This window comes from Phascolarctos cinereus, unplaced genomic scaffold (assembly GCF_003287225.1).
Source record: "Phascolarctos cinereus isolate Bilbo 61053 unplaced genomic scaffold, phaCin_HiC Scaffold_4;HRSCAF=312, whole genome shotgun sequence".
Classification (NCBI taxonomy): Eukaryota; Metazoa; Chordata; class Mammalia; order Diprotodontia; family Phascolarctidae; genus Phascolarctos; species Phascolarctos cinereus.
Window position 1 is genome coordinate 449,800,796 of NW_027555847.1, and position 23,822 is coordinate 449,824,617.

The following is a 23,822-nucleotide window of genomic DNA, read 5'->3' on the forward strand; positions in this document are numbered from 1 at the left end:
TGTTGTATGAGGCCTGAGATTCCTGGAATAATTGTGTGGGAATATTTTAAACAGAACCAGGGCCTACTTATCTACCATGTCTTTTTAGGATTTTGTAGTTCCTACATACCTAACAGAGCTCCTTTTTGAGTTTTTAATGTCAGCCAACTGAAAACATTTATTTTGGAAGGCCTTTTTTTTTTTTTAAGGCAACTGGGGTTAAGTGACTTGCCCAGGGTCACACAGCTAGTAAATGTTAAGTGTCTGAGGCAGGATTTGAACTCAGGTCCTCCTGACTTCAGGGCCAGTGCTCTATCCACTGCACCACCTAGCTGCCCCTTGGAAGGCCTTCTTAGAGTGATATGTTGACCTGAATTTCAGAGACTCTATCACACATCTGTCTTTCAAAGAGTTGATTAAAACTTGATGGACAGGTAAGTCATGACAAGTCATGTTGTCTCAAATGTCTTTCCTATGGACACTGGGAAATGATGACAGAAAGCCTTTTTATTTAAAATAACTAAAGTCATTGAGTGGACATTAGAAGATCTTTGAAATTTTTCCTTTATTCATAAGACTTATATTTCATCAGGCTTCCATGATATTTTAATGGTAAGTTCAGGCTTTTCTATTTCAATTGAGACACTAAAATGGGAACAGTATTAACCACATAAATATACTATAAATCTGTTTCAGAGAAAGATGGAGTGAACGATGTGTTTATCTAAATCTGAATTGCCAAGGTGTATTTACTTGTCCATATATAAATCATGCTGGATCTTACGGTTGTTGCAATGTTAATGCTGTGAGCTTTACATTTTATGTCTGTTCATTTTTGGTGAAATCAGGTTACTGCTTTAAGTGATAGGGCAGAACAGGAACCAACCACCAAGACTTTGGAAGATGAACCAGTGGGGAAAAATGGGTACTGATGTACCACTAATACCAGTTATAGAACTATTTGTAGCAATGGTAGAGGAAATGAGATTTTGACCTTGGTTGGAGCTATTACAATTAATAGCTCTAAACTGAATCAAATTTATAAGAATATAAATCATTCCCCAATTGATAAATGGTAAAAGGATATGAATAGGCAGTTTTCAGATGAAGAAATTAAAGCTATCTATAATCATATGAAAAAATGCACTAAATCACTATTGATTAGAGAAATGCAAATCAAAACAATTCTGGGGTACCACATCACACCTATCAGATTGGCTAACATGACAAAACAGTAAAATGATAAATGTTGGAGAAGATGTGGGAAAATTGGAACACTAATGCATTGCTGGTAGAGTTGTGAACTGATCCAACCATTCTGGAGAGCAATTTGGAACTGTGTCCAAAGGGCTATAAAAAATGTGCATACCCTTTGACCCAGCAATACCACTTCTAGGTCTTTTCCCCAAAGAGATCATAAAAATGAGAAAAGGATCCACATGTTCAAAAATATTTATAGCAGCTCTTTTTGTGGTAGCCAAGAATTGGAAGTTGAGGGGATGCCCATCAATTGAGAATGGCTGAACAACTTGTGGTATATGACTATAATGGAATACTATTGTTCCATAAGAAATGATGAGCAGGCAGACTTCAGAAAAACCTGGAAAGACTTGTATGAACTGATGCTGAGTGAAGTGAGCAGAACCAGGAAAACACTGTACACAGTAACAGCAACATTATGTGATGACCAACTTTGATAGACTTAGCTCTTCTCAGCAATACAAGGATCTAAGACAACTCCAAAAGAGTCATGATGGAAAATGCTATCCATATCCAGAGAAAGAGCTATGGAGGCTGAATGCAGATGGAAGCACACTATTTACTTGCTTGCTCGCTCTCTGTCTCTCTCTCTCTCTTTTGTTTTGTCTCTTCTTTCTTTGTGTTTCCTCCCATTTGTTCTAATTCTCCTTTACAACATGACTAACGTGAAAATATGTTTAATAAGAATGCATATGTAGAGCCTATATCAGATTGCATGCCATCTTGGGGAGGGGGAGAAAATTAAAAACTCAAGCTTATGGAAGTGAATGTTGAAAACTGAAAATAAATTAAAAAATAAAAGGATGGAAAAATAATAGCTCTAGTAGCATTAAATTTGCTTTTGGGGTTTGAAAAAGTAGCAGTTCCAGTATTATCTAGCAATCAGTTCTTTTGGCCTCATTGGTTTTATGACCTCAATCTGGAATTTTTGGCTCTGGTATTGGTGAGTGGGTTGCTCTTTGGGTTAAGGATTAGGTGTCCCAGTGGCCTTGAAAGCCCCTCTTTCAGTAGACTTTATCATCATTGCATGAGGAATTTCTGTGGCCCATCTGAGATCTCATGGGAATTGTGCAAAGCATCATATGGTATTGCCCCAATTTAAAAATATTTTCTGTTTGCTACCATTCAATTCATTTTCCTGAGTTTTGTTGGTAGGTGACTTAGGGCCATTAGAACAGCTTTCCTACTCCTCTGCTGCTCCTCTTTTGCAGAAACCATCAGCCCTAATATTTGCCCCCCTTCTTCTTTTTCTTCTCCTCTTTATTTCCCTCTTCTCCCCATTTTCCTGTTGATCTCTCCCTTTCCTCCTTTCCCAACCCCTGAAAATTTTATGTTGATACTCGGTTGTAAGCTGTAAGATATATAATCGTAAGTATGATTCATTCTTGTTAGCATCAGCCTAGATTTTCTTATCTTTTGCATCAGGTGCTTTTTGAAAAAGATAAATTTAGGTGGTCCTTGAAATAGATTTTTTTTTTGGAGGAAGGAGTGTCTTAAGCCATTTTGTCTTTCCTTTTTGTGTATATGCATAACTCTGTTGCTTATTTAGAAGTTTTGACCTCATCTACAAATATATTTTGGCCACAAATTTCCCTCCCCAGGTTGGTTTAAAGCAATTTGTTGTGCAGTAAAAGCACAAATATAGAACAAACCATCATCCATATTTTTGGATGAGGCTGTTTCCTTTTGTCCCCCCACCTAACTTTAAGCAGAATTCTGAATCCCAAGTTGTGTTCTCTCTAGAATATGTGCCTAAGGTCCTTATTAACCTCTACCAGTTACATTTTTAAAAAGTTGATTTAAAAAAAAATTCTTGTTCTGTCTTGGCTAGATTGTGAACTTCAGAATCTGTGTTCAAGAACAACTGTCATTTCAGTTGATCTGAATTAACCCTTGCCTTAATTGTTTTATTATGCAAATACAATTACAGTAGTCCCAGTTAGAAAGGAAAGAATGGCCCTTCTAATTTCCCTCCCTAACCGACTTCATTACTGCCTTTGGGATTGTTGTATTCAGAGCCATCCTTAAAAGGCCCCTTCTTGGGAGACACAACATTCTAAATAAGTGAGGGTTGTATAGATCCATATCTTAATCCAGTACCTGGTGTGTAAAGTGTGATTTTTGTCTCTCAGCTTGACTCACTCGCTTAGTGGAATTTTGAGGTTATCGAAAGAGAACTTTTGCAAGTTATGATCTATTTCCTTTGCTCTGTTGCTTTAACTGTTGGACCATGATGAGAATTGCAAGGGTTTATAGTTGGTTTTAAGAGGGCCATTGGGAACACAGATAGCAGATGTTATGTAAAGCAACAAATACACTTGTGTTGGTAGTCAGGGAACTTTTTAGCAAGTTTGATTGGCAACCTTAATATTTTAATACTAATAGCTAGTATGTATATAGTACTTCAATGTTTGCAAAACACTTTACAAAAATCATCTCATTTAATCCTCACAATAACCATGGGAGAGGTAGGTGCTGTTAGTAGTCCCATTTTACAGATGATGAAATTGAGGTAGATAGAAGTTATTAAGTGACTTGTACAGTGTCACATAGCAAGTAAGAGTCAGAGGCCAAATTTTAACTCGGATCTTCCTGACTTCAAGTACAGTGTTCTATCTGTGTGCCATCTACCTGCCTCTAGGCTTTAAGTTAAAATATTCTGTTTTGGTTTAAAAAACTAAAGGCCATCCATTAGCCAGTTGTCGCAAAAATTAACCATGCATGATGCTTAATGATAAAAAACTCCTAATTCTTAAAAAACAATGGTTAAGTTTCTAAATAGATAAGAGATTATCATGTCAGAGTAGTATGGAACAGTTTTTTCATTCATATGAAATTCATTCTTCAACTGTATTGATAAGAGACTGTACATGAGTTCCAGTGACTCTTCATGAAGTTAGGATAAGGCAGACAAATTTTTATATTGACATAGGCAACTTATGATGCCAAGATGATGATGAATTTTATGTATCCTCATTTATATTACACTGATTTAAAACATTAATTTTTCCATAATTTATCCTTTTTATTAACGTTAGGAAATTTATTTTCTTTATGAAAGCATTTCTTTAAATAGCAGTGCCCTAGTGCATTTTTAAAAAAGGAGATCATTAATTTTGGGATTCATGCTTGAGGTATTTGAGAATCCTAGCAGGAATGGAAAGGACCTTAAATCATCTAATCCAGGACAGTTATTTTATAGATAAGGGAATTGAGACTCAGAGATCTTTGCTCACTGTCACAAAAGTGAAACTTAGGGATCAAGTTTAAAGAGGAATTGCCAGTTGACATGTAAAGCATACTTGAATAATAATATAAATCAATGGGAAAATAGAAAATGACTCTTCTAATATGGAAGGTCAAATATGCTATACTTGAATGTATATATGTATGTATGTATACCACACAGACCAGAGGGCAGCTAAATTCCACAATGGATAGAGCACTGAAACTGGAGGCAGGAAGACCTGAGTGAAAAACTACCGTCAGACACTTGTTAGCTGTGTGACTGGGCAAGTAATTTAACCTTTGCCTGCCTCAGTTTCCTTATCTGTAAAATGGGGATATAACAGCACTTACCTGCCAGGATTGTTGTGAGGATGACATGAGATAATATATGTCCAGCACCCTGCAAACTTTAAAGTACTATATAAATGCCAGCTATTATTATTAATAGCAATGATAATTAGTAATAATTTTGTTATTTAGGTCTCAATAACTTGAATGATTTGGTAGCCTGTTTTATCTCTCTTGAGAGATAACAGAACATATTTGTTTCCTTTTGAGGAGCTCCAAAAAGGTAGCTTAATTTTTTTTCATACCTTTAATAAAACTCAAGATCCATATGCATTATGAGTCCTTGAGAAAGGGAAAAGAGAGTATGAAGAAGCAGTTTTTAGATTGTCTATGAGCTTAGCTGTTTTCACTCTAAATGTGGAACTCTTTCCCAGTGATGAACGAATGGACATACTTCTGTAGGAACTAAAGCATATCAATTTTGGCATTACTTCTGTAGAAAATGAACCAAAAAATTGAAAGAAGTTGCACCTAAATGGAAGGACACCTTACAGGTTTTCCTTGGAGAAGGATGAACCAAGCAATTTGTTATTTTTTAAAATTAAATTGTATTTAATTGGAAAAAATCAGTTTTCTTTCACTCCTCCCAACCCCCCACACTATTGTAAGAAAAAACAAAGAAAGAAAGAGAAGGAAAAAAACCCCTTGTAACAAATAGGTATAGTCAAACAAAACAAATTCCAGTATTAGCCTTTTCAAAAAACTGTATGTTTTATTCTGCACACTCAGCCATTCTGCACACCTCTCTGTCAGGAGGTAGATGGCATGCGTCATTATTGGTACTCTGGAACCATGGTTGGTGATTGTATTCATCAGAGTTCTTTCAGCTTTCAGAGTTGTTTGTTTTTCCTGTGTCATTATTATTACATAAATTTAAACCAAGTAATTTGCAGAGTTGGTTTTATCAGGCATCCAAAGGCAACAAGAAGTTTCATTTCATTGGACATTTGGTGCCAGGCAGCATTCCTGATAAATATTTTCAAAAGATCACTTTAAAAGTAATTGCACATTTTGTAATCACATCTGTTGCAAAGGATTAAAAGGTAGAGAAATGTGGCCAAGAATTCAGTGGAATCCTTACAATTAGATCAACATATAGTTTAATACCCAATGCAAGGTTCGATGCAAAGGTAAGCATAAATAAATGAGGGTAGTGAAAATTATGTCAGACAATATAGTTCAGGTATAAGGAGTAAGAATGGCCAAAGACTTCTAGATTTTAGAGAATCTGATGAAGACTGGTGCCTGTACATTGTGAGCACTTTCTTACAGAAAAGAATCTTGATGTGTTACATAGGTGAGCATTGAGTAATGTCACAGAAAATGACATTGCATATATTTTAAACATGCTAGAAACCAACCATTCAGCAAGTTTTTATTATGAGTTTACTGCGTGCCAGGCACTGTGCTAAGCACTGGGGCAATAAAGGTGAAAACACAGACCCTGCCCTCAAGCTATTCACATTAGAATGGGGGAGACAATATTTAAGCAAATAGGTTTGTTTCTTGTCTGTCTGTCTGTCTGTCTCTTTCTCCCCTTTTAAAAGAGAGAGATCACTAGTGACAGGGACCAAGAAAGGGCTACTGCTGAAAGTGGTATTTGAATTGACTCTTGAAATGACCTGAAATTAATGCAGCAGTCATTCCTAAACCAGCTATGGCTATACAATCAGACCACTGATAGAGCAAAGATAAAAATGAATACAAAACTGAAAGCATAAAAATGAAGAAAAAAAGCAACATGCAATTTAATCCAACTCTGCTTGATCATAGTGAATGTGGAAAATAGAGATTTCTTACAGACGTTTAGCCAGTATAAATCAATTGTCATAATAAAGACACTTGTAAGAAATTGAAAAGTGCCTCAAACAGCAAAGAAAACTTATTTGCTGAATGGAGATTTATGGTGTCTAAGGACTACACTGATTTAGAGTACAAACTCATTTGTAAAATCTTATGAAGGATGATGTAAGATTATGAAAAGGATTGCCTCATAAAACAGAGAGGGAAAAGGGAAAAACAAGTTTAAAGAAAGCTTAATGAAAACCCTGCCCCTAACAGTCATCTAGAGGAAATTTAAGGGAGAAAGTGAAAAGAGGATAATAAATAGATGAAAGATGAAAAATATCTAAAAAGAATTTTAAAATAATCTCTTTTTTCGCCATCCAGAACACTGGAAGTTCCATTTATGCTCATCTCAATCCTCGGTAGGTAAAGAACTAGAAAAGCTACTAAAGAGAACAAAGATGGGAAAAACAGTTGGATTAGACCAAGCTTACACTGAGGAGATCTTTCACAGAGGAGACAGAATTTTTAGGGCATTGAGAGATAAATTCTAAAAGAATCAGAGGGAAGGAAAGACACCAAAACTGTGCAAAAGAATCTCAAATATTATTATTGCCCTAAAAAAGGTGACTGAGAAAACTCCAGTAATCACCAACCCATCTAACCTATATAAAACATTTTGTGAGAATATAATTTGATATGCACACACTTAGGAGAATCAGACAACATAAATATACAGATCTTTATGCACCTTCTCTGATCATTAATATCTTTTTTTCTTTTTTCTTTTCTTTTTTTTTTTACTTTTAGGCAATTGGGGTTAAGTGACTTGCCCAGGGTCACACAGCTAGTATCAAGTATTTGGTCTGAGGTCGGATTTGAACTCAGGTCCTCCTGACTTCAGGGCCGGTGCTCTATCCACTGCTCCACCTAGCTGCCCCTCTGATCATTAATATCAAGGGATAGGTATGTTTCAGGAGTGTTCTCATGAGTTCATTGGTATAGGAAAACTCTGAGATGAAGAAATTTGCTCCAAAAAATGCAGACCAGCACCTTCTCTGGAGCTGATAATATTGGAGAGTTGCATTGAAAAGTTAAATGATTTGCCTAGGATCACAGCCCTTATGTATCAGAGATGGGCCTTGAATCTGGATCTTGCTGGCCCACTATCAAGTGTGTCATGAAACAGAAGCCCTTAGAATTGCCAAAAATTTTTGCTATTGTCATGGAAGAGGTCCAGCAGAAGTGAAAGAAGCATTGCCTATAGATGGTGAGGTCCTCCATATGTTCCTGTTTGCAGACGATGTTGTGCTATTTGTGTCAAACCCTGGATCATTGCTGAGCCTCCTAGATAAGATCCATAATCACCAAAAGGAGTTTGGCTCAACTCTTAGTGGATGAAATGTACCTATTGTCCAGGTTATGATATGTAGTTGGTTAGACAGCTTATGGAGTTTATGAGCCCATAGTTCTTAAACTGACAGCAAATGAGTTGGAGCCATGGTTGGACAAGAGAACAGCACAGGTTGGACTGTTTTTGGGAAGTTGTATTATTATCTTGATGACCGTAAGATTCTTCTTGAAACAAAAGCCTTACTGAGAGCAGCTAGGTGGCACAGTGGATAGAGCACTGTCCCTGAAGTCAGGAGGACCTGAGTTCAAATCTGGCCTCAGATCAAACATTTGACACTTAACTAGCTGTGTGACCCAATTGCCTAAAAAAAAATGAGAGAAAACACAAGCTCACTTTTTAAATGAATTTTTTGGTGTTATTAAATGGCTGCAAGGGATAGAACGCGACAGCCTCTGAAAAATTAAAATTTGATATTCACTTGGAGACATGTGGTGGAACTAAGACAGAAATATTACAGTTTAAGAATTAGAAAAATAGAATAAAGAATTTTTTTAAAAGTATAGGCAAAAAAGATGAGCTGAACATGTAGCAAGAGCAAAGGCTAATTTACGAATAGCCTTTGTACTACATGGTTATCTTCATGATGTCAAGAGAAAAAGAGGAATAGAAAAACTCTGGTGCCATGGGTGGATCATCTCTGGCCAACGTAGATGGTGACGTGGCCAAGAGTCACACAGGATGGATAGGCATGGATAAGTTTCAGTCTGCATCAGTGGAATGAGCTCACAGATGCATTTTAATATCATGATTAAAACAGTTGATGTGGCAATATTTCTCAAGTCTGAAAAGAGATACACCAGTCTTTACAATATCACACAACCCTCCTTTTCTCCTCCAAGAAAAGTTTCTTGGTGCCATTTAATTTCAATTCAGAAATTAAGAAATGGTTAGGAGAGCCAAATTACCCTGGGCTCAGAGGAGCACTTGTTTGCCAATCTCTCTATACCTGTTCTACAATATATGGTCCCTTTTACTTAAGAAATAGAGAAGAAATGAAACACACTACTTCGTATTAATTTTATTATTCAGGTTGCTGTTCCAAATAGGGAATATGTTTCAGGACTAGACTTACAATTTCATTGGTATAGGGAACTCCCAGCTGAATGAGGAAACATGCTCTAAAAACAGACCAGCACCTTCTATTCAACATACATACATACATATATATCATTTTATATATGTGTATGTGTGTAATATGATATTAGAGAGTTGCCTTGAGAGGCCCAGGATCACAGCCAATATATATCAGACATAGAACTTGAGTGTGACTCTCAAGAAGTGAATAGTGACCAAATAGTCTTTATTTTTACTTTTTAAACCTGAAAATATGGAGTTATATAGCTTTGGAACTCTTTTTAATTAGAAATAAAACAAAAAAAATTAAATCTGAGTTATAATTTTCTTGTATCTACAATTTCTAACTATCCTTTCTTGCTTTGCAGTTTGTGATTTTTAAATGGGTTTTGCTCATTTAGTTCTGTGCCCTGCATCTGTTGTAGTCATGGTACAGGTGAAGTGTTTGCTGCAACCTGTTCCATGTCTGCCCCCTGCTGGCATTTCAGGATATGAGCATTTTAATTTTTTGAATCTGTACATGAATTTCTACCCTACACTTTTCCTCTGTTAATAGATACTACCAAGCATGTTTGCTGATAGGTCGATTTTATGTTCTTGGGTACTATGCCTAAATTTAATTTGGTCTTCATTATTTTCCTTATCTAGGCACTTTTTTAGACATTTAAAATTTTTTTTGTAGTGTTTGCTAACTAAAACAGCTATACTTGACAAAGTAGGTCACTTATCACCTGGACTACTGTGAGTGGCTTTTACCTGGTTTTTCTGTGCCTCAAATCATCCTACATACTACTGCCAGATTAATTGCTCTAGAGAACAGTCTTAGTTATTTTATTCTTCTTCTCAAAAACCTTTCATGGCTCCACATTGCCTGTTGAATAAAATCCAGACTCTTTTGCATGGTATTTGAGGTTCTCCTTGATTTTGCCCCAACTTCCCTTTTCAGTTTTATCTTTATCACTATTCACCTTTTAGTATGAGATAAATTAGATTATTTATCATGCCAAAACTTATAATTTTTAAACAATAATTTATTCATTTTTTTCAGCATTCATATTTTAAAATTGAGTTTTAAATTCTCTCCCCTCCAGCCCCTCCCCTACTCATTGAGAAGGCAGCCAATATGATGTCAATTATGCATGTGAAGTCATACAAAACATATTTCCATATCAGCTATGTTCATGCCACAAGTTGATCTGTGTTTCTTACCTGCTATATAATTTGCACATTAATTCCTTTTCCTGAAATTCCTTTCCCTTTCCTATTTTCCAATATCCTTTTCTATTTTCCAATGTGCACTGTGCTGTAAAAATTCTAGAAGTCCTTTAGGGACCAACTCAGATGATCCTTTTTCTTTTTTCCCCCGGCTTTAAAATTTTTTAAATTTATTTATTTAAAATTTTGTCTGTTCTTTTGGCTCCAGTGCACCCTTTTCCATGAAGATATTCTTGATCACCTTGAATAAAATTGATGTTTCCTTATAATTAACAGTATTGGTTTTTTTACAACTCTTTAATATACCACATTCTGTCTTGTATTAATTATTGTAGGTGTCTTTACCTATAACTTCTTGAGGTTATTTAGTTTTGTATCTCCCACAGCATTTATCACTGTGCCTTTCACATAATAATTATCTGTATCAACAAAAACTGCCACCTTTTTGTAATTTGGGAAACAATTGTCAAGTTTCCCTGGGCAAAAATTTCATCTCACTGTGGTGAACCTGGGGATAAAGCTCTCCCATTTTAGCTAGGCTGATCCTCAGACAATAGGCATTCAGTCCATCATGGCACCCATTCTTGAAGCCTCTGTGTTTGGGTAGACATTGCCAGAGTGTGTACTCTGATGGCATAGAGGTTGAGAATCCAAGGTCACTTCCAGAAGTCCCACATAATAAGTAGGAGCGCAATAAATGTCAAGTAAATGAATGGTCAGTCAATATTCAAATGCCTAGTTCTTTAGCTTTCTTATAGTATTTGACTTCCATAAATGCTGGAATGAGCCTGTAGAAGCAGCAGGTTTGCTTGTAGTAAATACACACTCAGACAGGAGTTTGGGCAGATGCAATTAAAAAAAAAAGTTCAAATCCCAGAATGTGGTTTTTTTGCAGAAACTTTTGAAGATATTATGCAGCGTTTCCATAAATTATACAATGAAGTATTAATGTGCCTTTAGTTTGCTGAGTCCAGGATTTTCTACTAGTCATGTAGTTTTATGAAGAAGAGTAATTTGTGGTGCAGAAATGCTTCCCCCCCCCCCCGTTGGATCATTGGGTGACTAAAAAGCAGGGTTAAGAATAGGATCAGGGATTCCATTAGCCGTGCCGCAATTCTGTGCCATCTCCTTGCTGAGGGCTACAGTGACAGATACTATGATTGCAGATGGAGGTAAGGTGGTAAAATCAGAGGCCTAAAATATAGAAGGAGCAATGTTTGTGCAGGTCATGACTCAAACTTTGCGTTAGAGCACTTAGCATAGTGCCTGGCACATAGCAGACCCTTAATAAATGCTAGTTGACTGATGGACTTGAGCAGGCTAGGTAGTGCTACCGAAGGTGATGGTAGGAATACCAAGATAAGGATGATGAGGATGGTGATGATGTTCTGTCATTTCAGTCATGCCCCACTCTTTGTGACCCCATTTGGGGTTTTCTTGATACTGGGGTGCTTTGCCATTTTCTTGTCCAGCTCATTTTGCATTTGAGGAAATTGAGACAAATAGGAGTAAGTGACCTGCCCAGAATCCCACAACTAGTAAGTGTCTGAGGCCAGATTTGAACGCGGAGAGATGAGTCTTCCTGACTCCAGGCACTTTATCCACTGTGCCACCTTGCCGCCCTAGCAAGATAACACACATTTTTAAATGGTTGGAGTAAACCACATCTCTTTTTTGCCTCTAATCCAACAGATCAGTATGTAGAATATTTTTTTTCCTGCTATGTAGGTAAGAAAAAATTGAATGTTTACTTTATTCATTTCATAGTTGCCCTGTGCCTATTTATGGATAGCCAAGCCTGCTTTATTTTTAGTGTCTTTCCCTGGATAAATAATATTAGATGAATTGTGTGTTGAAAAACCACCAGAAACCCTGAGGGCCATAGCCTAAACAAAGTCCTATTTGAGAGCCTGGAGCTAGTTTCAGTGCTCATTTTTAGCTGAGAAGTGCTCTGTTAAAAGATTGCTGTCAAAGGTGATGAGTTACAGCTTAGATTCCTGTTGGCTAACTGTAGATGATGGTCAAGGGACTGCTGTGCAAGGAGAAATTCATTTTTCCTGTGTGGTTTCACAAGTTTGTATAATTTGGCAGGTTAACTTTGGCACCTGCAGAGCCAAAATTCCCCTAAACAAAGAAGGGCCACGATACTGGTAGCTTTGTAGCAGCAGATAGTTTTATTTAAGAAGTTAACCCATAGTGTTTTGGGACCCATGACTAAAATACAGCAACCCTACCCTCCCTTACAAATAGAATTAAAACTGTTTATGTGTTAGAAAAAGTCAATTGTAGAAATACCTATCTTTCAATTCCATGAAGTTAAGCTTTTAGAAAGGTTTTTGAAGAACCAGGAAGCTGCTATATATACTTGGGATTTTAGCCATAATGGGGGAGGGGGTGGCACTACCCAGATGGTATTTAGAGTAGATTACTGACTAGTAATCCTTTTCTGTCCTAGAAGATTAAGGCTATTCTAGTGGAGTTGAGGTCAGCTGACATGTTTGTTTAAATAAATAGAAATGTCTTGGTCACTGGCAAAACTACACTAAGATTTTTTAGAAATGTGTGCCTATACCTTAGGTTGAAGTTTCCTTCTCTTTGTTTACTGAAGAATATTCATTTTAACCCTGCCCAGGTTATTCATTGTTGACAGAAATTAACTGCTACTCCTGGGATTGCTCTGGACCAGTCACTTATTAAACAGGTGTTGTATTTGCTAGTCATGTGGATCTCAAGGGTTTGAAAAGGAAATAGAATACTTTGCGGGGACAAGCAGGATATTGAAACACTGGTCGCTTTTATTCATGAGGCTCTTACAACCTAGGGAGCAGAGACTAATGTGCCTCAGGCTAAATGGAAGAAGAAGCATGCTGTCATGAGACCACGTGCTGTCCATTTTCCTGGAATGGATCGAGGAGAGATGGACTTATATGAGGATTATAAATCACCCTTTGATTTCGATTCAGGAGTGAACAAAAACTATCTCTACTTGTCTCCTAGTGTAAATACATCTCCACCTGGATCACCTACACTACAGAGACTCGGTAACTATTTTACCTATTTCTGTGCAAACTTAAGTTTATTAATAAAATTCGTACCTTGAATGAAATTTTGGTGGGGTCTTATCACATGTAGGGACATGCATGCTTTGGTGGTAGGGAGATGACATTGCTATGAGTCAGGACAAATAAGTGATCCATCTCTGGATTTCTGGAAGCAGCACACTTCATTATGATAGTGTGGATGTTGTAGTTGGCTTTTTTAGCCTAGAGCTTCTTTGCTGGATTATTATGAATTCATGGAGCTGATAATTAAAAAGTAAAGAGAAAGTCCTGAAAGCCTTTGTCTTAGAGCAGAATGCTGTCTGTTGTCATGTTCCAATATAAAGTTGCAGCCTCTGGGTTTTGGCAAAACTGAAGTTCAAATAATGAGTGTATTTAGATTTGAGGACAGAGAATCAAAAGTGGCACAGATAAATCTCAAAGCAAGGAGTAACAAAAATGTTATGATCTCTTGTCTTTTGATGGTAGTTACTCTTTATGTGCCAGTATATATAGAATCCACATAAATTAACTGTGAATACTCTGAGGTTAGTACTAGGAGCACAGATATCTGACTAGGTAAAGTATGTGCCAAGTTATTTTTCAAATTTACAAAGAATTAAATTTGAGTTTGAATTGGTATTCTTATTAATGTAGGGAGGTACAGGTTATATAATGTATTTATATAAGTATGAAAACAAATATAAATCTAGAGAGAGATGGTAAAGGATAAAGTAAAAGGTCTAGTTGCAAATATTTGGTAATTGTATGCTTGCAATTTTTCCTAAAGTATAGGTAGGTATCACCTGGATTATAGTTGGAGTCCTAACAATGGTATATGTTATGTCTGACTGAAGACTACATGTATGTGGATGCCAGAGGGGATTATAAAAATGATGGGGATTTGACTAAATGACTGCCACGTTTCCTAGGGAAGTCAGTCCAGCTCTGTCATTGGTTGTCTCCTTTTCTGGCCTCCCCCCCACTGACAGTGGGGACCATTTTGGATCTCAGGAATTAGATCAGAGACCTAAAGCTAGAAGAGAGGATACAGGCCACCCTGTCGGGCCACCTACTTCTATGGGTGGGGGAGTGAGGCTCAGAAAGCTTAAGCAGCAAAGTCCTACTAATAGTAAGTAGCTGAGCTGGGATTTGAACCTACATCCTCTGACTTCAAGTCTAGTGTTCTTTCCATTGTACCATGCTGCATTTAATCCAGTATCATTTAAATTGGAAAAAAAACCATTTGAATTTAGCAGCATGCTTGAACATTGAGTCCTGCATATAAAAACATAAAGTTACATCATTTTTCTTGGTGCTTATAATTTGAATGGGGAAACTTTAACTTGTATGAAGCACAGAATCCGTAGTAAAAAATGGCTTTCATGGTAGGAGTTGCCATTATGCTCCTACTTGGGTCAGTTTCATTTTGTGTCATTCTTGCTCTTCAGTGGCCCATTATTATGTGTTATTTGTGTACTGTAGATAAGGGTGGCCTACCCTAGAAAGCTAACAATCCCTCAACAGATTGTGTATAGGACCAAAGCAAGGCTGGGCAAAATCTAATTGGCAGTTCTAATTCTCTGGGAAGGTTAGTTTTTAGTTATTGCTTGAGGTGATGAATGGAAAAACACCTTAAAACAGAAGGGCCCAACTGAAAGAAAGCAGTTAAGTGGAAATGTGCAATATGTAATTTTAAAAAAAAGCAAAAAACAAAAAAATGGAGAACAAAAAAGGTTGTAGGAGGAGAGAAGATAAATGCTTGTAGTTGGCAGTCAAGGGACATCATGAAGGTATAGCAGCTGGTCAGTCAGTACAACAAGCATTTATTAAGTGCCTACTACTGTGTTCCTAGGCACTATGCTTAGTGCTCAGGATGTTAAAAAAAAAAAAGACCAGCCACAGTTCTTGCCCTCAAGGGGCTCATAATCTAATGGGAGAGAGAACAAACATATGCACAAACAATGTACAGGCTAAATAGGAAATAATTACTCAATCATCAAGCAATAGTCAATAAACATTGAGTAAGCACCTGTTGTGTGCCAGGCACAATGCTGAGCACTGGAGATACAAAAAGAGGCAAAGTACCTGCCCTCAAGGAGCTTACTGTCTAATGGGGGAGACTACATGCAAACAAATATATACAAAACAAGCTCTCTACAGGATAAATGTGAAATAATTATTAATTATAGAGGGAAGGCATTAGAATTAAGAAGAGTTGGGGAAGGCTTCCAGTAGAAGGCTTGATTTTAGTTGGGACTTAAAGAAAGTCAGGGAAGTCATGCCTTGAATTGAGGAGGAAGAGCATTGCAGTCATGGGGGACAAGCTGAAAAAAATGCCTGGAGCTGGAGTGTCTTGTTTGTGGAACAGCCAGGAGGTCCGTGTGACTGGGTGGAAGAGGACAGGTTGAGGAATGAGTCATAAGAAGAATTGGTAGGTAAGATGAGACTAGCTTATGAAGGGCTTTGAATGCCTAACAGAGCATTTAATGGAGGGAAAGTACTAGAATTAAGAGGGATTAGAAAAGGCTTCCTGTAGAAGGTAGGATTTTAGTTGGGACTTAAAGGAAGCATGGGAAGGCAAGAGGAGAAAATGAGAAGGGAGAGCATTCCAGACTTGGGGGACAGCCAGAGAAAAGGCTGGAGCTATTGGGTCAGGAATAGGTAATGAAGGTCCTCACTTGAAGGAGGGGAAATAAAGAAAAAAGAGAGAAACATCTAATCTGGTGCTCCTACATTAGGAGAATTCTGCCACATTGCTGGAGCCAAGAATTTGAGTAGCACTTCAAACCTTATTTATTTGTGGCATAGATTTATCTCCTGGTGTATACCAGAGGGAGGAGGATATCTCCTCTTCTGTCACAAAAATTCTGAATGGAGGTTTTGGGGTGGGGATAGAGAGGACCAGTGTCTCTGCATTGGTGGAAAAGGAAGAGAGACAAAATTCTAGACTAATAAATTGAATTAAAATGTGGAAGAATGGCTCATGGCCCAAATAAAAGGAGAAAAAAGGATTTGACTAAGATTGCTAATTGTAGTAAATTCTTAATTTCTTAGGGCTTGCTTATCCCATTAGATGATCATCTAGAACAGAGGAGTCGAATTCACACTGATGAAAGCAGCCTGGAAAACTCCAAAATGGGGCCTGAACCAATTGAAGTGTAATTGAGAAATGTTTAAATGTTAAACAAAAATAAAATACAACATAGATATTGTTAACTTGTGGTTTTCTGAGTCCATGTGCATCAGTTGGAAGGATCTGTTTGTATTTGAATCTATTGTTCCGTCATTTTTCAGTTGCGTAAACTCTCTGTGACCCCACTTAGGGTTTTCTTAGCAGAGATACTGGAATGGTTTGCCATTTCCTTCTCCAGCTCATTTTACAGATAAGGAACTGAAGCAAATAGGGTTAAGTAACTTGCCCGGGGTCACATGGCTAGTAAATGTCTGAGGCCAGGTTTAAACTCAGGAAGATGAGCCTTCCTGACTCTAGGCCTGACGCTCTATCCGCTGTGTGAATCCGGCACTGTTGCAAATTGAAACTTCTTTTCAATTTACAAAAATCGATTTTGTCTTTCTCCTGCCTTCTTATCTCCATTGGAAAAAAAAAAGGAAAGACATAAATCCTTGTCACAAATATTCATAATCAAAGAAAACAAATTTCCAAATTTTGGCCATGTTCATTCTGCACCCTGAGTCCACATCACCTCTCTGGCAAGAGATGGGTAGCATGCTTCCTCTTTGGTCCTCTGGAATTGTGGTTAGGCATTGTATGGATCAGAGTTTTTGTTTAACCTCTTTTCAAGGTTGCTTGTCTTTATCGTCATTGTTATTATATGCCTTGTTTTCCTGGTTCTGCTCACTTCACTCTGTAAAAGTTCATACAGGTCTTTCCAGGTTTCTCTGAAACTGTCCCCTTCATCATTTCTTAGAGCACAATGGTATTCTTTTCATTCATATATCATAATTTGTGAAGCCATTCCCCAAATGATGGTTACCCTCATTTTCAGTTCTTTGCCACTACAAAAAGAGCTGCTATGAATACTTTTGTACATTTGGTATAGGCCTAATGATGGAATAAGAGCACAGTTTAGTAACTTTGGGAGTGTCGTTCCAAATTGTTTTCCATAATGGCTGTACCATTTCATTGCTCAAATAGAGGTGTTTTAATATGCCTGTTTGCCTGCAGTCCTGACAACATTTTTCATCTTCCCTTTTTGTCAAGTTTGTCAGATTGATGGGAATGAGGTAGAACCTCAAGTGCTGATTTAATTTATCTAATTATTAGTGATTTATAGGATTTTAAAAAATGGATATTGATAACTTGGATTTTTCCCTTAGAAAATCACATATTTATATCCTTTGAGCATTTATCAGTTGGGGAGTGGCTCTTATTCTTACAAATTTGAATCTGTTCTTTATGTATCTCGAAGATAAGACTTTTACATAGAAGCTAACTGCAGAGATTTTCTCCCCAGTTACCTATTTCTCTTCTAATATTGGCTGCGTTAAGTTTTATTTATGCAAAAACTTTTAAATTTTATGTAATTCAAACTGTCCATTTTTCTCTTCTGTGATTTGGTCTTGTTTGGTTGTGATTTGTTCTCTTATTTGTATATCTGAAAGCTACAATACATCTCTAGCTTTGTGTGACCATGGGAAATCATTTTACCATTTTTCCTTTTGCTGTATTTGCAACAATCCTGTCAGGTTGGTACTATTATTCTCTCCATTTTACAGATGATGAAACTGAGGCTAAAAGAGGTGACTTTCAACCCCAATTTAATCATCTGTAAAGTGGGGATAATAATAGCACCAACTTGACTGGGTTGTTGTAAATATAGCAAAAGGAAAAATGTACATAAAGCCATTTAGAGAACTTAAAATATCATATAAATGTGAGCTATTATTGGGATGCTTATTATTTAGACTGGGAGTCAGGGGGTTGGCTTTCTGTCACGGCTACCCTCCAACCCTCAGGGATCTTCTGTGCTGTAGGGGAAGTGAAGTTAGGGAAAATGGAGGAAAGAAACATTTATATAGTGCCTACTATGTGACAGGCACTGTGCTGTAAGAGCTTTAAAAATATTTTCTCATTTTATTCTCACAACAGCCCTACTTAATTTGAGCTATTATTATTCACATTTAACAGCTGAAGAAACTGAGAAAAGTCAGGTATCTAGGGCAGCTAGGTGGCTAGATAGAGCACCAGCCCTGGAGTCAGGAGGACCTGAGTTCAAATTCAGCCTCAGACATATAACACTTAGTAGCCGTGTGACTCTGGGCAGGTCACTTAACCTCATTGCCTAGCCAAAAAAAAAAAAAAAGTCAGGTATCTGCTGGAATAGGACAGGAAACCCTGATGGAAGCTTTTCTCCTTCTGGGCCTTGCCTTTGAGTATCAACCTTAGAGAACAGGTGTTAACAGAGGGCAGATTTTTAAATGGCTACACCAATTATGAGTTTCAAACACAACTTTCTTTTTTCTTTCATTTAAAAAAATAAGCTTTTATTGTTATCTTCTGTTTCTTACATCTTTGTAGTCTTCCAGGTATCCCTCTTCCTCCTCCTCCCAGACACCCACCCCATGGAACAAGTAGTATTTTTTGAGAGGGAAAAAAAACCCAGCACACAAATGATTAATACGTAGAAAAATTCTGAAAATGCATACAGTATGTAACATCACACACATCTTTCTACAAAAACTCATTTTTTTTTTGAGGGAGGAGGCAATTAATGATGTAATTAAATATTTATAAATAGAGTTACAATAATATACATAGTATTAACATGCAAAAATAATATAATATATAACACATTAAATGTTTAATGGCCAAAAATCTTTAGGGAGATTATGCAGAAGTTTCAGTTTCCTTTACTTGTTTATTCTATTTTTCCTGTTGTAGTTGAAGAGGAAAGTAGTCTTTTAGAACTCAAACTCTGTACCTGTGCTTCACGTTCCTCATTTCCTTCTGACTCATCCTGGTCCTTGTTCCAACTCTCCCTCCCACTCCTGCATTGTTAACCTTTTGTTTTTCATTGGCCACTTTCCCTTTCATTCTTTTAACATGTTGCAGATGTCTTATATACTTGAGGAAACAAAAAACAACTGAACTGTGAATTCAGTTGCTTTTCTTTGCCTCCCACTTTGCTCAGCACAGTGCCTGACACTTAGTAACAGGTAATTACAGCTTGTTGAATTGACTTGGTGGCTGAATGTCTATTTCTTTTCTACATTCAATGGTTAAACTTAAGTGGGTGACCACGGTCTGTTCTTCACTATTTGACTGTTTCATTTTGATTTCTTCTTGGAAGTCCTTGGTGACCTTTTTTTCTGGCCAAATCCAAGTGGCCTTTTTAGTTTTCACCCTCTTCAAGTTTCTTTGCGGCATTTTATCCTCTTAAGCATTTCCTCTTTTCTTAAGTAAGTTTTTTTGTACTTTACTTTTGATCTCCTGAGTTTCCTCCTCCCCAGTCTTTCTTTTTACAAATGATGTACAAATCTAGAACTCTGGCCTTGATCTTTCAAAGCAGCGGTGGTGCCTTTGAAATAACTCTTGATTATCAGAAGACCTGGGTTAAAAAACTAACTCGGCTAGTTGTTACTGGTGTGGTCTTGGGACTAGCTATGAAATGAAGGAATTGGGCAAGAGATGACTTCTGAGGCCTCTTCCAGCTCTAAGTCTAGAATTGTGTAAACTTGAAGGCCACTTACAATTCCAAATTTATGGTCCTTTAATCCCTTTCTTTTAGTATCCTATCCTTAACTGTCTCTAGTAAATTTCTGAATGAATGTCCTAATATCACCCTTCCCAATTTCTGTTCTACCATCTTTACAATAAAACTGGTACCGTCATTCCACATTTCTTAAGTTCTGAATCTCGAAGTCATCTACCTTACCATTGCTCCCTTCCTTTCTTTTGCCTTGTTTAGTACCATCACTGGTTCTCAGTTGTCTTTCTTGCATCCTTCATTTTTTACTTACTATTTTGCCTCAGTCTGTAAACCTGCTCTCGGGTCTCTTTTCCAAATATGACCCCCACTCCAAACAAACAAAACAAAAATAATCTTCAACATTTTCACACTCTCTAGCTGCTCTCTTTTCCTTCCTTTATCGCTAAACTTTCTGACAAATTACCAACAGCTGCTCTTTCTTCTTTCTTATCATGCACTTTCACTCCTTGAGCTCTTTTAAGTTGACTTTTGCCCCTCATCACTCTGCTAAAATTGCTCTCTCATGAGTGACCTAATTGCCAATTTTTTAAAACCTTGGTGTTGACCATCTTATTTTTTTTCCTATTTGCAAACTTCTTTTTAATACTCTGTGACGTGTTGGTATTCTGGTTCTCCTCTTACGTCAAGGATTTCTCCTTTTGGCTAATCTTCTTTCTCTCACCTCTTAAATGTTTCTCAAGGTTGTGCCTCCTCTTTCTTCCTTGGTGAACTTACCTATTCTTGGGATCTCCGTGTTGGAGGCCTAACTCATCTCTAACTGCAACTTTTCCTTCTCTCCTAAGCTCGCCTTGAACAAATTATCCTCTCAGGTCCAAACTCTTTTCCTTCAACGTCTTCCCCAAATAACGCCCCATACACCTGATCTTCCTTTCTAACAATATCTTGGCACACAACCTGTGCTGCATTATTATGGATTCGTCTTATGCTCTGTAATCTGCCCCCTTTCTCATAAAACCTCACTTTCTAGAAGCACTCATCTAAATGCTGCCTTAATAAAAATAACTCATTTATATAGAACGTTAAGGTTTACAAATTGCTTTCTTAGTAACCTCATTGAACCCATGAGGTAGGGTAGTGCCAGTATCATTCTAATTTTATAGATGAAGGAGCTGAATTCAATTATCACGTCTATAATGCACCAGGCACTGTCATAGACAGTCAGTAAACATTTTTAAGTGCCTACTCTGTGCTAGCACTGTGATGGGAATACAAACACTAAAAGGAAGACAGCCTTTGCTCTCAAAGAACTTAACTTTCTAATGGGGGAAGACTGCACACAAAGGGAAGCTGAAAAGTTGGCCAGGGTGGAGGAGGGAGGGGAGAGAGCAAAAGATACGCAGTGCAGATGTGATGAAGACATCCAGAAGAGTGCTGAGAGGTGGGAAATGAAGAGATGGCTGACCTAGACCCCCACCTTCCATGGAAGTTATGAGAGACATTATCTTTTCGTCAAAGGGAGGGGTCCCAGGGACAGAGGGTATTGATGAGTTATAGGTTCCAAGGCAGAAGTGATTTTCCAGCATGAAGAGATTCCTGGGGCATGATGGGGAAGTTCAGAGGAGTTGGTCCATGTAGGAAAATAGCACTGGGTATACAATGACAAAAATATGTCTCTGTCCTAAAGGTACACGAAGAAAGAGGAAAACAGTATGCATATAAATAGGTCAATATAAAACAATACAAAGTAATTTTAAAAGGAGGCACAAGGAACACTAACATCTGGGAGAATTGGGAAAGGTCTCTTCTAGGAGGAGGTAGAACTGAGCCTTGAAGGGAATGGGTGAGGAGGGGATGGCATTCTGGGCTTGGGAGACAGGCCTGCTAAGGGATGGACATAGGAGACGAAGGCCTCAGACGAGAGACAACCAGGTTGGCCCGCATATAAAGTGGGCGTAAAGTTCAGAAAAATAAGTAGAACTCAGATTGCGAGGGACTTGAAATGCCAAAAAGAAGAGTTTGTAATGTATCCTGGAGGGAGTAGGGAGCAACTGAAGCTTCTTGAGAAGGCAGTGAGGCTTTTTTAGGAATGAGGAAGCTGAAGCGCTACCAAATGAAGTGATTTCACCACAGTTGGACAAGTCAGCAGGGTTTCCTGGCTTCTAGTCCAGCCTTCTTTCCCCTGCTCCTTGCCTCTCTTTACTACTATGAAAGTTGAAACCAGGTCTATGATATGCTCAATCTATCTCAACCCACAGTGCATGAGCCCCCATTTCCCTTGAGTCTCTTCTTCCCAAGAGGAATAAATTACCTTATATACTAGGAAAACAAAGGATCTTTATTTAAAATAGAATACAGTGCAAATAACTAGGAGTTAAATCAATCATCAAGTATACTCACCCCACCAACTTCCCAAAGCTACATATATATCTCTTGGGGGAATGTGGGCCTCAGTTCCTTACTAACCACTGAAGGCATATTCTATTCTATACAATAAAGGGGAAGGAAAATACCTCAAATTATTCATGACAGGGTGCTAAATTAGCATTACCAGCAGCATTATTGGATGTTCTGGGTTTGGGTTTTGTTTTTGTCTTTGACTTGGGCCTGAGGGCTAGGGCATTCATGTAAGGGTGTCTGTCAGGGAATGGGAGGGGAGTAGAGAAAATTGTTGTTTCCCAAAATAACAACCAGACAATCAGGAACTCAGAGCTAGGTCCTCGTTAGGGTTTCCGCGTATTTCTTTTCTCTCTCTTAGTCCATGTCTATACCCATTTGGGGGATTATTTTCCTTTGAACTAGTTGTTCTTAATTTCTGCTGTTGAGATCTGCACTGGCTTCCAGGAAATACAGTTTCCAAAGGAAACAAAGAGTGGACCAATGCCCACTTACATTTATAACTTGCTCATATTGCTCATGAATCTTTCTCCTTGTTCCTTTTTCTCTGACTTTACACGTTAAGGAAGGGGAACATTTTTTCACTGGCTGTAGAAGGCAAGCTGCCTGTCTTCCTGGTACAGCCAAATTACATAGCTGCCATACTAGGTTGGGCTAACATTTATATAGGGTCTAACTATGTGACAGGCACTGTGTACAAATATTTTATTTGATCCTCACAACAACCCTGGGAGATAGGTGCTGTTATCCCCACTTTATAGATGAGGAAACTGAAGCAAACAGAGGTTAAGTGACTTGCCCAGAGTTACAGAGTTATTACTAAGTGTCTGAAACCTGATTTGAATTTGAGTCTTCTAGACTCCAGGTCCAGTGCTTCATCCACTGTGCCACCTATTTGCCCCTAATAATAACTAACTTTGATCCAGGATTGTTCAAATAACAAGGACTACTTTTTTGGGAGGGGATGTAAAAGGTAGGGATAAAATCTTCAAAAAGAAAAAGAAAAGTTCAGAAAGCCGTGTTTAGGAATTTTAGTTAATTTTGATGTTGCTTCTGATGCATTCCTTCTGTTTTAGTGTATAAGGGAGAACCCTCATTTTCATTGGTTGATGAGTATTTCTAGAATATGAACTAGGTTGGGCAGTCAAACCTTTGTCCTAGGATGGGTAATTAAAAGGTCTCCTGAAGCTCTTGTCTTCCCCCTAGGAAGAGGGGAGGAGAACCAACCAGTCATAGAAGATGAAAGGAGGTTAGGAGTAGGTCTCTTTGGGAGGGCATTTCATCTCTAGCACTGCTGCTTCTGACTTCAGAGTCTGTTAGGTAAAAGAGGCTGGAGAGGGACAGAAGGCAGAGAGGCCTTGGCTGGTAGGACTCAGGCTTTGGCTTGGCCTAGGGCTAAGAAGGCAAGAGTAG

General features: G+C 37.8%; 1 protein-coding gene across 4 annotated transcripts in view; it reads left to right on the forward strand.

Moving 5' to 3' along the window:
* TPD52 (tumor protein D52) overlaps nucleotides 1-23,822 on the forward strand; it is a 134,393-nt gene that overhangs the window by 78,514 nt on the left and 32,057 nt on the right. Inside the window, exon 1 of one of the 4 annotated variants that reach the window (XM_020976204.2) lies at nucleotides 13,054-13,344. The exons of 1 other annotated variant lie outside the window; for it this stretch is intronic. In XM_020976204.2, the coding sequence (XP_020831863.1) occupies nucleotides 13,176-13,344 (169 nt within the window). In that variant the 5' untranslated portion in view covers nucleotides 13,054-13,175. Of the gene's footprint in view, nucleotides 1-13,053; nucleotides 13,345-23,822 lie in introns of those variants that run through there. 2 more of the 4 variants (XM_020976205.2, XM_020976206.2) reach the window with 2 other exon arrangements.